Source organism: Crocodylus siamensis, chromosome 5, assembly GCF_052110815.1.
Source record: "Crocodylus siamensis isolate JL-2025a chromosome 5, ASM5211081v1, whole genome shotgun sequence".
NCBI classification, from domain to species: Eukaryota; Metazoa; Chordata; order Crocodylia; family Crocodylidae; genus Crocodylus; species Crocodylus siamensis.
In genome coordinates this window covers 19121691-19136569 of record NC_143399.1, presented here as the reverse complement: position 1 = coordinate 19136569, position 14879 = coordinate 19121691, and the positions used below count along the sequence as shown (strand labels likewise).

The 14879-nt window shown below is 42.8% G+C and overlaps 1 protein-coding gene across 1 annotated transcript in view; it reads right to left on the bottom strand.

Moving 5' to 3' along the window:
- The window catches only part of LRRC7 (leucine rich repeat containing 7), a 231908-nt gene that overhangs the window by 190415 nt on the left and 26614 nt on the right, over positions 1-14879 (bottom strand). Inside the window, exon 3 of the mRNA XM_090049025.1 lies at positions 2423-2501. Coding sequence (XP_089905151.1) covers positions 2423-2501 — 79 coding nt within the window. The remainder of the gene's footprint in view (positions 1-2422; positions 2502-14879) is intronic.

Sequence of the window (14879 nt, the reverse complement as noted above, 5' to 3'; positions counted from 1 at the left end):
AATACAAATAGTACAGTGTTTAAGTGATATAGACGCTATATAATTAAGTATCTAAAAGCATTTGTGGTAGGATTACTCTTGGGCTTAACAGGCTGAAGTGTTTTTCTGGATTGGGCCACAGTGCTCAGCACCTTGTAAAACCAAGCCCAATAATATTTGGGAAGGAAGTTGTAGATGTCAGGTGAAACAGTGACAGAGTCAAATGTGATATTTTCTTTAAAAAAATGATTTTCTATTATATTTTGTTATCTTGCAATTATTAAATTAAAAATATAGACTATAAATATGTTTTAAAACATACCAAAATCATAATGTTTTATATCGTACCATCTATTCTACATGAAGTAGACGTTTGATTCTACAAAGCCTTACTTACAGAGGTGCACCGATACATTGGTCCCATATCAGATTGGCACTGATATAAGGAACATTGACAGTATCAACAATTGGCTTTTTTTGGCTGATGTCACTGATAAATGCCCCATGCATGCATGAAGCTACAGCACAGCACACAGGCAGCGAAGAGCACAGCCAGGCAGTGTGGAGAGCATCCAGATCCAGCTGGTAAGCGTCTTGTAAGGGAAAGGCTCCTGGGGGGGCAGATCAAGGCCCCAGCAGCGAGGGAAGGAGTGGCACTAGGGCTGGGGAAGGGGCAGGAGCTGCATAGCCAGAGTGGGGCACAGGACGGAGCCATGAGCATCTTGTCCGGGAGACATGGGGAGGGGGTGGCAGCTCCCACCACTGCACACACCCTTGGAGGGCATGGGGTGCTTGTGCTCCTAGATCTGCATGTGAGGTGAAGGTGGGGGCTGGAGCCAGACTCTACCCAGTGTGAGGGTTGGGTCGGGGCTGTGCTCAGGGTGGGTGGAGGTGGAGCTGCTAAAGCAAGTTCTGGGGTGGCTGCAGCCCTCTCTCCCTGTGCCCCCTTCCAAGAGTCACCACCACCCACCCTGAGCACAGCCCTGCCCAGACCCCTACCCAGAAGAGCTTGGCACAGCAAGCACTTATTTTCCAAAATGTGTTCTTTTAATTTATTACCAGGTTTAAGCTTGCAAATGAATACAGGAATGAATGTTGACTAATTTTTCAAAAATTAATTAAGAGAAGCTTTCACTTTTTTTTCTATGTTTAGTTTGATGCATTCATAAAATAAAATAGGGCAAACACTAAGACTTAGATCAATAACTCAAAATGTGTCGTAATTTTTCCTTCAGAAGTTGATGCTAACCCCTGTATGATCTCTCCCCCTCTCTCTCTTCCTCTTCCTCACACACGTATAAACTGCAATATCATTTTAGAACATAAGGGAGAAAAAATCTACTGCAGTAACCCTGCGCACAGCAAAGAAACCAAAATAATTATACCTTAAAAAAACTAACAAACTGCGTGCAATGGCCACATGCAAACAAAATTGTGCCTCTCACCTCTTTTGTTCTGGTGCAGAGAGAAACTATACTTTAGCACTGGCACTTGATTCTGCAGTTGCACTGTGAGAGAAACACCCATTGATCTGAATGTCCACTATTACTAAAAAACCCTGTGCATTAGATATCATCTGTTGGCTCTACTACATACTAAATATAAATTCATTTTATAGGATGTGTTTTAAAATGTGTAAATATGATCTTTCAATTATTCAGGTATAACATAACATTTGAAAATTCGATTTTCACTTTACTCAGGCTGCCACACATACAGCATGATAGTTGAGCACACTAACTTTCTAAGAAGTTTACGTTACTACCTACTGTAGCAAATAACTGAAAAAATACTTAAGTCAGAACTTGGGTCCTAACCTTCTGAAGATTAATGCAGATGTTTAAAACGTCTGCCGAAGTTTAAAACGTAACTCTTCGCAGTACTGGGGATGTGAAAAGGTAATTAAAAAGATTTTCTTTCAAATATTTTAGGCAAAACTGGAAATGTAACTATTTGTATTTTTGGAATGCGCATGGCACATACTATATTAAGGTAAAATTTACCCCTTTCACCAAAAATCCAGAGTAAATAGAATTTGTAAAGGAAATTAAATGGAGGCTCATGGAAGAGAATTAGCCCTCCTCCCATCTCTGAGAGAAGAGTCATGGAGTTGTGGCAGTCTCTCTGCAGCTGTTATTCTAACTTCTTGCCAGAAACAGAGATCCAGTAGATCCCAACCTTGACCTGCCCTGCCACCAGCTGTGTGCATAAAGGCAGTGCAAGCTCTGAATGATGCAGAAGGCTTTGCACAAATTCTTAAATGAAGTGAATTTCAATCTTAATCATTTGGGGTCCTACACTTTACAAATATAGACACATATATAAATATACAAATACATTTTGCACATTAACTTTGCATTGCACTTTTACTTTCACTAGTACAAACTTTCTTCACTGATAAAATATAAAATGCAGAAATGCAGTATTAGTTATTGATACTCACTTAGAAACTGGATTGACACTGGCTTCAATAATTGTTAAACACTTACAACACTTTATATTTTCTGGAAAATCTTGAACTCCTAAAATTAAAAACAAAAATGGAAAGGTATTATGAAGACATTTTGTAAAAAGTCACTGAACTTGTTTTGCAGCACTAATCAGGCACTAAAACTCATATTCCCTATTCCATTCTTTGGACAAACTTTTTTTGAGAAAACCATCTGAAAAATGTAGCATCCAAGTTGACAACTACAAAGTTGACAACAACTAACAGAGCTCCTACTGAACCCAGTGATGAGTGCAATGTAGTCTTATCAAAAGTGTTTCGTCTTTAAGTTGTGACTGTAACAATCTGCTTAAAATATGAGATTTGAGGAAATATTAACATTGAAAGTCTTGGTTATGAATATATAAGAATATATAAGTTTGCATCCTAAAGTTTCAGCTAAATATTTTTCACTCAAGGAAAACCACAACTGCTTTGCAAGATTAGTGTCATGTCCATTCAATCAATGACAAGATAATCATTTTTAGATTGAACTACCAGAAGACACATGGTGCACAGAAAAATGTTCAAGGTCAGTTCAATAAGTAAGCTTGAATAAAGTCTAATCAGTGATCGAGGCTACCTATAGCATAGACATCAGCCTACCAAAAAGATCACCTGCCTAATTTTACTCCTATCGGTTCAAATAAATTCTCACTACCAAAGTTGATAGATGCACAAATCTTAGGAAAAACCAAAGGAAATAAGTGGTTTCCAATTATCTGTACTAATGTAAATATCAATTGTAGTCATCAAGAAATGAACTGCTCATACTTACAGCGTGGTAATACATATGTGTGTTAAGATAACCAATGAAACCAATTGATATAGTTTTAGTCAAACTAAACTGAACCAATTCAAAAATCTAAATAGTAAGCAATTCCTTTTTTGGAATCCATGACAATGACTATATACCTAGAGAACATGACTGAACTAACTAAAATTTGACTTTTTAAGCAAGAAAACGTATTTCTCAACAAGGGCTGAATGACCACGAAAATAATAATATAAAGATACATTAACTATACAACCAGATTATGGATCCATAAAACTGATATTGTTCTGGAATATGAAAAGGTGACATAACAAACCTATGGTTTGATACCTGTGTCAAAATACAACTGTTAAATTTTCCCTGTATGCAAGTCAAGGCAAAAACAACATAAATGCTGTCTCCTTTTACTGGGTTTCTTCATAAAAATGGGAAAGACAAAACATTTTTACCCCTTTTCCTTCAAACCCACAACTGTACTGTGGAAGCAATAGAGGTTACTTATGCATTTAAATACTGGTATGTGATACAAGAGTAAAATTTGCTCCTTAGCCATGAAAGTGACAAAAATGTGCTTAGTTTAATCTCTGAGTAAAAACTCAGAAAGTAGCATTAGAAAAAGCTAGTCAAAGGTCTACACAGCATCTTCATGTATTCCTGAAATGGCAGAACTATGAAAAACATTTGCAGCATTACACCCCCTGCCATCATTCCTTGTTCACAATTCTCACTGACAGCAGTTGCAACCTGGCTTTCTATAAATACCGAGAGCAAAAAATGTCCCATAAAAATCACAATCATGGCAGGGTCAGAAGATTTTCAGGTACGCCTATATGGGCAAGCAGAAAAGCACACAATTTACTAGCAGCTAAGAGAAGTCTCCCTAAAGAAACAGATTTTAGAAGTAAGCTTCTTCTAGGATTTGACTAGTTAAGATGCTAACATATGCTAAATTCCTTATCTGTCTGTCTCTATCAGTATGAAAATTGTCTATATTCTAAGACTTGCAAGACATTACTTTAAATTACCTTTTTTTTATTAGACATGACATGATAATAGTGGTTGGTTGTTTAATCTGTGAAGTGCATGAAATAACCTGATGCATGACTGAAACTTGGACGTAAAGTCTCTTAAAGAATATTAACACAAAAAAATAAATACCATGCCTAATAGCCATGTCATCTACACACAGTTCTAGACTGTTAATGAAAACAAGTAGATTCTCTAGCTCATTTCCTTTTTTAAAGAACAGCATAACCTGTTTCCAAACTAATTATAAACTTTATTTTTGGGATGAGAAAATAAGTTGTCTATATCTGACATATGTTAAAATATGGCATTTAGTGGATTTCTATTTGCTTACAGAATTAGAGAGATTTATTTTTGACTGACTACTACTGCTGCTGTTAATTTATTTTTTAATTTCTTGTCTATTTGTTCACTCTGTTCCCTGCTTATTATCCTGATAGTCCCTAAGCCTTGTCCTTGGATAGTTTTCAAAAGCATCTAAGGGTATGCCTACAAGCCAAAATGCACTGCCATGCAGATGTAGCCAAACTACTTCTAAATAAGCTCTGTTAATGCAAAGCAGGGTATGTTAAGTCTTAAAGCTTCTAATATTGAAAATAATCTCGGATACATCTGAGGAACAAAATGTTGTGTCATACAGACCTGTCCTAAGTCTTATTTTCAAAAGAGACTGGCACTTCATTATAGATTTTAAAAGGTGCCTAGAGATGTAGATAAGTGCCTAGTGGGTTTTAGAAAGGCTTCCAAGGAAGCACCAAACTCCCATTACAGCCAACAGGAGGGTAAGCCCCACCAGGTTTCTACAGGCCTAAAATGCTTAAATATTTTTGTCAGTGTATCCCATTGATTTAAGGCTCCCAGTGTAGGCTCCTAACGGCGCATCCAAATGAGCCCACATGTGCCTCTTGCTGCATCTCAAAGCAGTTTGGGGCCGGGCAGGGGGACCCCATGGTCCCGTCCTCTAGCCCCCCCAGCACTTACCTGGCACGAAGTCATTGCATGTGGGTCCCTGAAGCCTGCATGGGCAGGCAGCGTGCTTCAGCACCTGGGCAAGGGGCCAGCCATAGAGACACTCTGGCTAGTTACCAGAGCGGCTTTGTGGAGGACTCGAGGCTCCAGTTGCCTCAGGGCACAGTCTGCTTTTTTCACCCGGGTTTTATTTTGGTACCTGGATGTCCAAGTACCAAATTTTGAGTCCACACTGTAAATATGCAGCGCGGGAAATGTTTTTTTGTTCCCGCATGTGGGTCTTGCAGCGTCTCAAAGGGGCTTGAGACGCTGCAAGAGGCACATGCATGCTCGTGTGGATGTGCCCTCAGTGTCTAAGCCACTTGAAAATGGGACAAATTCCTAAATCTTTTGAGTACTTTTGAAATTTTTACTTCTAATCTCTATTTTAATGGTCCACTATTTCTGACTTGCCATCGTTTTTAACTTCATTTCTTAATTTGACACATAAAAATGTCCTGGTCGCAATTCTGTATTTATTTTATTTTATTTAAGTTGATCAGGCATATAACCATATTTTCTTTATTTTTAGAGTGAGGTTTGGACCTGAAAGTATTTCAGTCATTATTGTTAACTGTAGAACGGGCAAAAATGCAAAATGGATACACCAAAAGGAAATTGTGCCAGACAAACCAAGTAGTCTTTTCTATATAGTAACTAATTTTCCATGCAAGAGAAATTCTTTAAACTGCCTGGACTTTAGTAAAGCCCTCAACATAGGGTTATATAGAAACTATTGGCTAAACTGGAGAATATGAGGATTAGTACAGAAACTGAGGTGGGCAAAGATCTGTCTAAAAGGAAACAATAGGTTGTGCTAAAAGAGTAACTACCATATGACCTTAAGGACTGCAGTTAGAGAAATGAGATTAAAGTATAAAAGTGCAAAGTCATATTCTTAAGGACTACTAACAGGATTTTCTGTTATAACCTGGGACTCATCAGTTTGAATTACAGGAGAAGGCAAACTCTTGGCTTATTAGTTGATATCAGAATGAATATAAGCAACCGAAGTGACATGGCCATGAAAGAGTTAAATGCAATCAGACAAGGTACTTCCAACAGAAACAGGAAATATTATTTTTTGTATAACCACTGGTAAGTCTGCTTATAATTCTGATTGCCCATGTTCATGAGATAGGAATTCAAAATGGAACAGCTGAGAAAAAGGGCTAGTAGGATGATCAGGGGATCTGAAAGTCTATCTTATAAGAAGTGGGTAAAAGAATTTGTCATCGTTAGCCTATAAAAAGAAAGAAAGGGGATACAATTATTTTTTATAAATTAATTATCCGAGTAAATACCAGCAAGAGAAAAGAGTAATTTAAGTGAAAGGACAACATGGCACAAGAATAATTACAATAATGCGCCAAGAGTTTTCCTTCTCCTGTAAATAAACTCCATGAATAAATTTAGGCTGGATGTTAGAAGGATTCTAACCACCAAACAGTGAGGCTCTGGAACAGCTGCCTTATAGGAGTAGTGAAGACAAGAAGTTTTAACATGGAGTTTGATAAATTTATTAAAGGGATATAGCATACTTAGAGCAGGAGACTGACCCCAAATGACCCGTAGATCCCTTCCCGTCCTATGATTCCATGTTTCTAAATGGCAAAGAAGAACATTGAAGAAATGGCATGTTTGACAGATTCCCCAGCTCATTAGAGTCTAAAAATACCCATACACTGTAGTTTTGAAGGAGGTTTAAAAGAGGTTCCAGCAAACCTGGAAGAAGAATTGTACACAATGTATCCTTGTCTTAATATTACATACTTTACATTACGTAACCGACCAGTGATTCTGGGATACATATGGATTTCATTAACAACATACCTCCCAACTGGCTCCACTGAAATCAGCGGGAGCCAGACTCTCACTCTTGTTTTTGATTTACTCACAGTGTAAATTCCCCTGGTGCAAAGAAATCAGTATTACTTGTACAATTGTGAGGAGACAATTAAAATACAATGTGCATAGTTTTAATTCTCAGGTCAAATCCTACTTTCTGCTCAAGAAATTACTATTGTTCCATTGCATAAGGTGAACAGAATTTGGAAGAAGTTAGAAGATGCTCAGAGATTTAGGTTTGGGTTGTTGCAAGCAGTTCTAGTGGTCACAAATTAGCAAGCCAAATGAAAAAGGAGAAAGCATCAGCACATGGTAAATATTTCACATATGTCTCAACAATTTCAGGCTTCTACATGTCCTTTACTCCAACAGAATGCTGTCATTTGCTAATAGGTACAACAGAGTATCAACTTTGCAGTTATATTGTGCAAGTCTACACAAAAGTAACAGCACAGTAACCTAACACTACTGTGCAGTAGCGTGTCTCAGCAAAAATCGTGCTAATACACTCCTGCGTAGTAGTATTAGGCTACTGCGCATTTAGCATCACTAACAAGCCATGTGCTAGTGCTACTACACATTAAGTATAGTTTCTGCGCACTGATTTAATACTTGGTTATACAAGTACTAAACTTAATGTGCAGCACATTAACGAATGTGTAGATGCACTATTGTGCGATAACACGCACACAAAAAAAAGAGATATTCAATAATTTACTTGGCAATGCAGAAATTTCACCAAATATGAGCCGAGTATCTGCAAGTGGGTATGAATATGGGCAGTGATTAATTTTAGAGGATGCTTTTTACTCATGCACAGATATTTCCCCTACCATCATGTTTGGTTTTTATCAACAGCTAATAACAAGATGTAATTGGAGTTCAATATGAAAGTCTGAACAGTTAATAAGTCATCGTAAGTCATCATTTAGTTTACTGACAAGTGCAATTGGTTTGACTAGTCAACAGTCAATTCCTGCATCTTGCCTCAGGTTTAAGAAGTCTTCCTGAGAGGCTTTGAGAGATGTTCTCCTCAAACTATAGCCAACTGCATTTCAAAGGAAAAGGTTGCTAATAGACATATCAATGAGACATACCATGCTCACCAGACAGGTACAAAGTGTAGGAGGAAATTGCATGAAGAATCTGGCATCTCTGCCCCACTTGGACAGAATGAAAAGAGCAGAGGGAAGATCAGGGGTTTATCTGTCTGGAATAAGACATTATATGCAAGGATATGGATATTGTTGTTTTCGTTGACTATAATATGGAGAGGACACCTAGCTTGTCAGAAATACGTCCATCTGGGAAAAAATGTGCAAGAACAGATATTTCTGTCATCTTTGAATAGAATAGGAAAGATAAGAGAGAATTAGGAGCTGGGAGATGGAAACAGAAAGCTGAGAGAGGAATGGGAAGTCCAAAACAACTCAGACAAGACACACTGACTGCATCCACACAGGTGTGGACATTTGTTTCCCTAGGGACAAGAAGCAGCAGCACACCTTGTGCCACTGCTACTTATCCCAGGGGAGTGTCTGTGTCACGCGCCCTCTGGCACATGACAGGTTACCCCACCTGGGGTGGGCGAGGATGAGGCCAATATTTGGCTGGTCCCAGCAGCTTTACCTGGGGTCTTGGGGACCTCCTGGGGCTGCAGCAGCAGCAATCCTGCTGCTCAGAGCCTGGCCAGCAGCCAGAGTGCAGCTCCGGCTAGCGAGGCGTCAGTTTTGGGTGGCACATAGTTCCCTCCATGCATCCTGCTCCACTTTTTTTTTTTTTTTAGCAGGTTTTTTGACCCCGGGATCTTCTGGGGTCAAAAAATCTCCCATGCTGCTACTTTGCAGCACTGAGAACAGGTGAATGTGCGGTGTGTGGCATTACGAACCTGTCTGCAACCCCAAACAGCCATGCTCACCTGGACGACAGTACCATCTACAGCTAGCACCAGGGTTGTTTGAACAATGAGCTGGACTGTTGAAAATCCAGGAAACTACTCCAGGTCCAAAGGCAGCTATAGGTGATACCTGCTTTTATTTCTTCATACCTTTGTGTTTATACTTAACAGATTATTTTCCTTTTTCCTTCTCCTTATATGTTCTTTAATCTTATACAGCTAAGACCGTTTGGCTTTATAATGTAGTGATTGTTTTGTGGAAAGAGCCATCTCAGAGCAGCTGACAGCTATAGGCATTCTGTTTCCATGGAAACAACGAGTCCTTATCATTTTGCAAACTAGGTGATTACTCTGTGAGTTCACCCAGCTTCCCCAGCGGGAGCTGCAAGGTTTAGTCAGGGGCTGGGGAGACTGAGATTTGCGTGGGGTGAAGTGTTACTCCAGGGGAAAAATGTAGTCTATGTTTGGAGGACAAGCTCTAGAAAAACGAGGAGGGCTCCTGGCACCAGGGGCACCCTAAAGAGTGTATCAAACCAGTGATGTCAGGTATCCAGGTTGTAGCTGTATTGGTCTAGAGGAAAAGGCAATCAGGACACATAGTAGAAATGATATTTCATCCTGTGAGGATCTGTGACGATGCAAATTACCTTGAACTGACTGCCCAGAGGAGTTTTCCATCTACTGACCCCTCTGTGAAACCCTATGAAATACGAACTTTCATTTCTACCCAGGAGAACTTCAACAATCTTTTCTCCAAGGCCTGACGAAGGGTGTTTGTGCCCGAAAGCTTGCAATTAAAGATTTTTTTTTAAATCTTGTTGGTCTAATAAAAGATATCATCTCTACTACGAGTCCTGATTGCTCAAACCAGTGATAGCATTTATAGTTGCATATAAAAGGAGTCTGTATATGTCTAACAATACCCAAATGTGGGCTGAATGTGACAAAAGTCCAAAATGACTTCCAGTCTCTACTTATTGTTTGAAATTGCACCACCTGATATCAGAAGAAGGGTAGTGAGTCATAAAGAAAAATAATCGAAGATCCCAGGCATCAATTCTTTGGTCTCACAGAAATGGCTTAAAATGCAAAAGAGTTTTGTGACCAGTGTTGCACCACTGGATACAACAGCTGAGAGGGCGTGACTGAGGTTGTGGAAAGAAGACCACATGCAATCAGGGGCTCTGAAATGGACCTGGAACCCCAGGAGGACATTCCCAGGGGGTAGATCTAAACTTACCAACATGGTGATGCCTGAATTGCCTGCACATGCAAACTGGAAGATCAAAAATAAACATGATCAAATGGGACTACTCTAATGACATGAATACATGCAAGTGCAGTGAAGTGCAGATTATGGAGCACATACGTATTTGCTGACTCCTTGGTAAGACTTTAACAAAGGAGGACCTTGCTGCAGCAATGGAAAGAGCTATCATGTGTGCACAATTCTGGAAAAACATCTAGTTTAATAACAAGGATATGAGAAGCAGCAGCAGACTGCAAAATCTAGTTTTGTAGTAGAAATTTTTTGTTTTATTAGCTCAAACACATTTTGGGGAACAGGATATTGTACATCTCTTTCCTAGCACAAACCAGGATGTGGTCCTTATGTTCCCTTTTTAGATATCGAAGGGCACATCCTGGTTTGTACCAGAAAACAAATGTAAGCTCTTGTTTCTCCTAGAAAAAGACCTACATGCTGCAAAATTAGGTTTCTAAAATTAATTTATGTATGTCTTAAATCCAGGCATGTCAGGAACTACTCCCAATAAGGTTAAGTACGTATTTATAGATCTGCGATTGAGAGAGAAAAACACTCCACAATTTTTTTTTGAATGAGAACAGCTCCACTGTGCATAAACATAACTTAATTTTTTGTGCAAAGGGAAGGAGTAGCATTCACAGAAAGGTCATTTCTGGTCATTGCTAGTAAGCACACAAAGGTCATTTCTGGGCCATGGAGTTCTCCTCTGACTTTTCGTTACAGCTCAGCAATTAGGTCTGTGTGAAATGGCTATGTTTTGTTTCTGTTTTGGATTTGGCATTTCGGAGGAACAGTAATTTGTTTTGGCGTTTCAGATCACTGTCCCATTTTGATTTCGCTGAATCTGTTTCAGAGTTTCAGCACTGTTTCGGTGTTTCGGCCGTAGGATATAACGGGCAATCACTAAAATGCCTGTAACTTTATTTCTTGCCTGATTCAGATGAAAATTGCAGAGCTGGTAGCCCCTTCTGAGGGCATGAAGCCTGCCAAGTTTCCAAAAGATAAGTGCAGCAGTTTTTGTGAAACTGTTCAAAGCAAAACTCATATCACTTGCTGGCAGTGGCTGCATGCTGTCATCCTGCATGCAGATCTGGGGGCCCGCACCCCCCCCGGAAGAGTCTGGGGACATGCAGGATGACAAAATGCTGCTGCTGCCAGCTGAGGCCAGTGGCAGCACCAGTCTTCCTAGTGCTCGACAAGGCGTGTGTCAAGCAGACTGGGGTGCTGGCGCTGGTCTCAGCCCCACATGCAGATCCAGGAAGGCTGTGGGGCTATGCTGTACTCTTCCCAGGGGGGCGCAGGCCCCCAGATCTGCATGTGGGATGACAGCATGCTGCCACTGCCTGCTGGCGCCAGCACCAGCACCTGAGTCTGCTTGGCACACCCCGTGCCAAGTGGCAGGAAGGCTGGTGCCTTCGCTGCCCTTGCTGGCAGCAGCAGCATGCTGTCGTCCGCATGCTCTGCATGCTGTCCAGGAGCTGCGGCCGCTCGAGCTGAGCATTGCTGGGTTCTGGATGACTGCTAAAGCCACCCCAGCTCTGAGACAGGATGTGGCACCCTGCTAAGCCGCACTGCACCCATGCAATGCAACAGTTGCCCATGGGTACCAGGCAGAGAGTACAATCTCTGCTGCCCCCTGCTGCATGGGGGGCACTTTGCCACGAGTGCCCAGAGACTACAATCACAGCTGCTACAGCCACTGAGTGCAGGGCTTTTTTTATTATTATTATTTTAATTGCCCTCTCCTCCCCCACCTGGCACTTACATTGCAGATGATGCATCACGTGGGTGCAGCACAGCTTGGCAGGGCACTGTGCACTGTCTGGGAGCTGGAGCAGTTCTACCTGTCAGCTGAAGCCTGGCATTGCTCAGCCACAGTGGCCTGAGCTCCCAGACAGTGCACAGCACCTTTTTGAGCTCCAGCCCCACCTGTAGATCTGGGGGCCTACACCCCTGAGAAGGGCTGCGGGGCTGTGCCGGAATCTTCCCAGGGGGTGTGGGCCCCTGGATATGCATGCGGGATGGGGCCAGTGGCAGCACCAGTCTTACTGGCGCTCGGTGCAGGGTGCACCAAGCAGACTCAGGTGCTGGCACTGGCCCAGTCCTGCATGTAGATCCAGGGGGCCGGCGCACCCTGGGAGGGCTGCGGGGCTGTTCTGAATTCTTCCCAGGGCCCCTGGATCTGCAGATGGGATGATAGCATGCTGCCGCTGCTGGCTGGGACCAGCACCAGTACCCAAGTCTGCTTCGTGCAGCCCACACCAAGCACTGGAAAGAACCCAGTGCTACCACTGGCTCCAATCAGCAGCAGCAGCATGCTGTCAACCCACATGCAGATCCAGAGGCCTGTGCCCCCCAAGAGGGCTGCAGGGCTGTGCCAGAGTCTTCCTGGGGGGTGCAGGCCCCCATATCTGTACTCAGGATGACGGCAGGCTACTGTCCCCCCCGAACCACTGGGATTGGAAGGGACTTCAGGGACAGATCGCAAACACTGGTCAGTAGGGCTGTGTGAAATTTTGAATGGTGTTTTGTTTCAAAGCTCTTTTGACTCATTTGAGCTTGAAACAGTGAAATCAAAATTAAATGAAAGGCTTCAAAACAGCTTTGAAATGAAGGCACTTTGAAACATTTCAAAAGTTTCAAAACATTTTGAGTTTCAAAGTCGGGCTTGCTTGCAGCTAAACAGAAACTAAAAACAGGGAGGGAGAAGAGAGGGGAAGAACTGCTCTGATATTGACATCTAGAGCTCCCAGTTCCATTCCCCAGATCTCTGATAATTTCCCCAGATCTACCCAGGGGGTGTGGGCCCCCGAACTGCACGCCTAGTGCTGGGAAGACTGTGGTGTTGACACTGGCCCCAGCCTGCAGCTGCAGCCTGCTGAAACCCAGCACACAGATCCGGGGGCCCACGCCCTCCAGGAAGGGCTGGGGTAATGATCAGATAACTGGGGGAAGCAACCAGAGAGCTCAAGAATCAAGCCAGGGGCTTGGGGAATTGACCCTGGAGCTGGGGAATCAAACTGGGGGCTGGGAAATTGGCCCGGGAGCTGGGGAAATCAACACAGGAACTGGGGAAATGTTCAAGTCCCTAAACATTCCTGCAGTTTCTGGTTCAATCCCCCAGCTCTCTGACTGCTTCGCCCAGTTCTTCCCAGGGGACGCAGGCCCCCAGATGATGTGGGATAGCAGCAGGCTGCCGCTGCCAGCTGGGGGATGGTGGTAGCTCTGGGCTATTTCCCCAGCTGGTAGCAGCAACCTGCTGAAAACTCCACATGCAGACTCGGGGGCAGCACCACCCAGGAAGAGTTGGGGGAATGATCAGAGAGCCAAGGAATCAAACCAGGGGCTCCCGATGACTGCTGGAGCCACCCCAGCTCCGGGACAGTGTGAGGTGCCCTGCTGAGACATGCTGCACCTACGCCATGGTGCAGCTGCCACGCAGGTGTCGGGGGGGGGGTTGATCCCCGCGCAGCATAGGGGGACTCTGCCATGAGCCCTCAGAGGCTCCAAGCCCTGCTGGCAGAGCCAGTGAGTGTGGGGCTTTTTTTCCCCTTTTTTTCAAAGCTCTGCACACCAGCCGTAGAGCATGCAGATGACAGCAGGCTGCTGGTGCTGGCTGGAGCCAGCATCAGCACCCGAATCTGCCTGGCACAATCCGTACCAAGCACAGTGCTGGCACTGGCCTTAGGCAGCGGCAGCTTGCTGTCATCCCACATGCAGATCCAGAGGCTCGTGTCCCCTGGGAGGGCTGTGCCAGACTCCTCCCGGGGGGAGCAGGCCCCCAGATCTGCACGCAGGATGATAGCAGGCTTCCACTGGCGGCAAGTGATACGAGTTTTGTTCTGAACAGTTTGAGATGCAGTTTCACAAAAATCCGTATACCTATTTCCTTGAAACTTGGCAGGCTTCATGCACTCAGAAGGGGCTACCATCTCTGAAATTTTCATCCACATCAAGCAAGAAGTGACAATGTTATAGGCATTTTTGTGAAACATTAAAATGCATCAAAACAGCTTGGACGAAACAAAATGGAACAGTGCTTTGAAACAGCAAAACGAAATACTGTCCCTTCAAAATGGTGAAATGGAAGTCAAAATGAAACAGTACTGTTTCGCACAGCCTTACTGGCCAGCTACAGCTGTCCATATCAGAGCAGTCCTTCCACCCCTCTTCCCCCTCCCTCTTCTTAGTTTCTGTTTCCCTGCAAACCTGGCTCTAAAACTCAAAAATTTTCAGAAACATTTTGGATGGTTTTGTTTAGTTTTGGAGATGTTTTAAAGCCTTCCATTTCAATTAGGATTCGGTGTTTCAGGTGCCAAAAAGGGCTAAAACACCTCTGAAATGAAATGGGTGCTGAAGTTTCACACAGCTCTATCAGCAATCTCTTTTCTATAAAAGAAGGGCCAGGATTATGATTAAAGGACTGGAAAACATACCTTAGAGTGACTGACTCAGTATGTTTAGCTTATGAAAGAGAAAGTAGACCTGATCATAATTTATAAGGGCCTGTATATGGAAGACAAATTTGGGAGGAATTTATGCTAGCAGACTAAATTCTAAGAAGATCCACTGCCTTAAAGTTTGAAGCAGA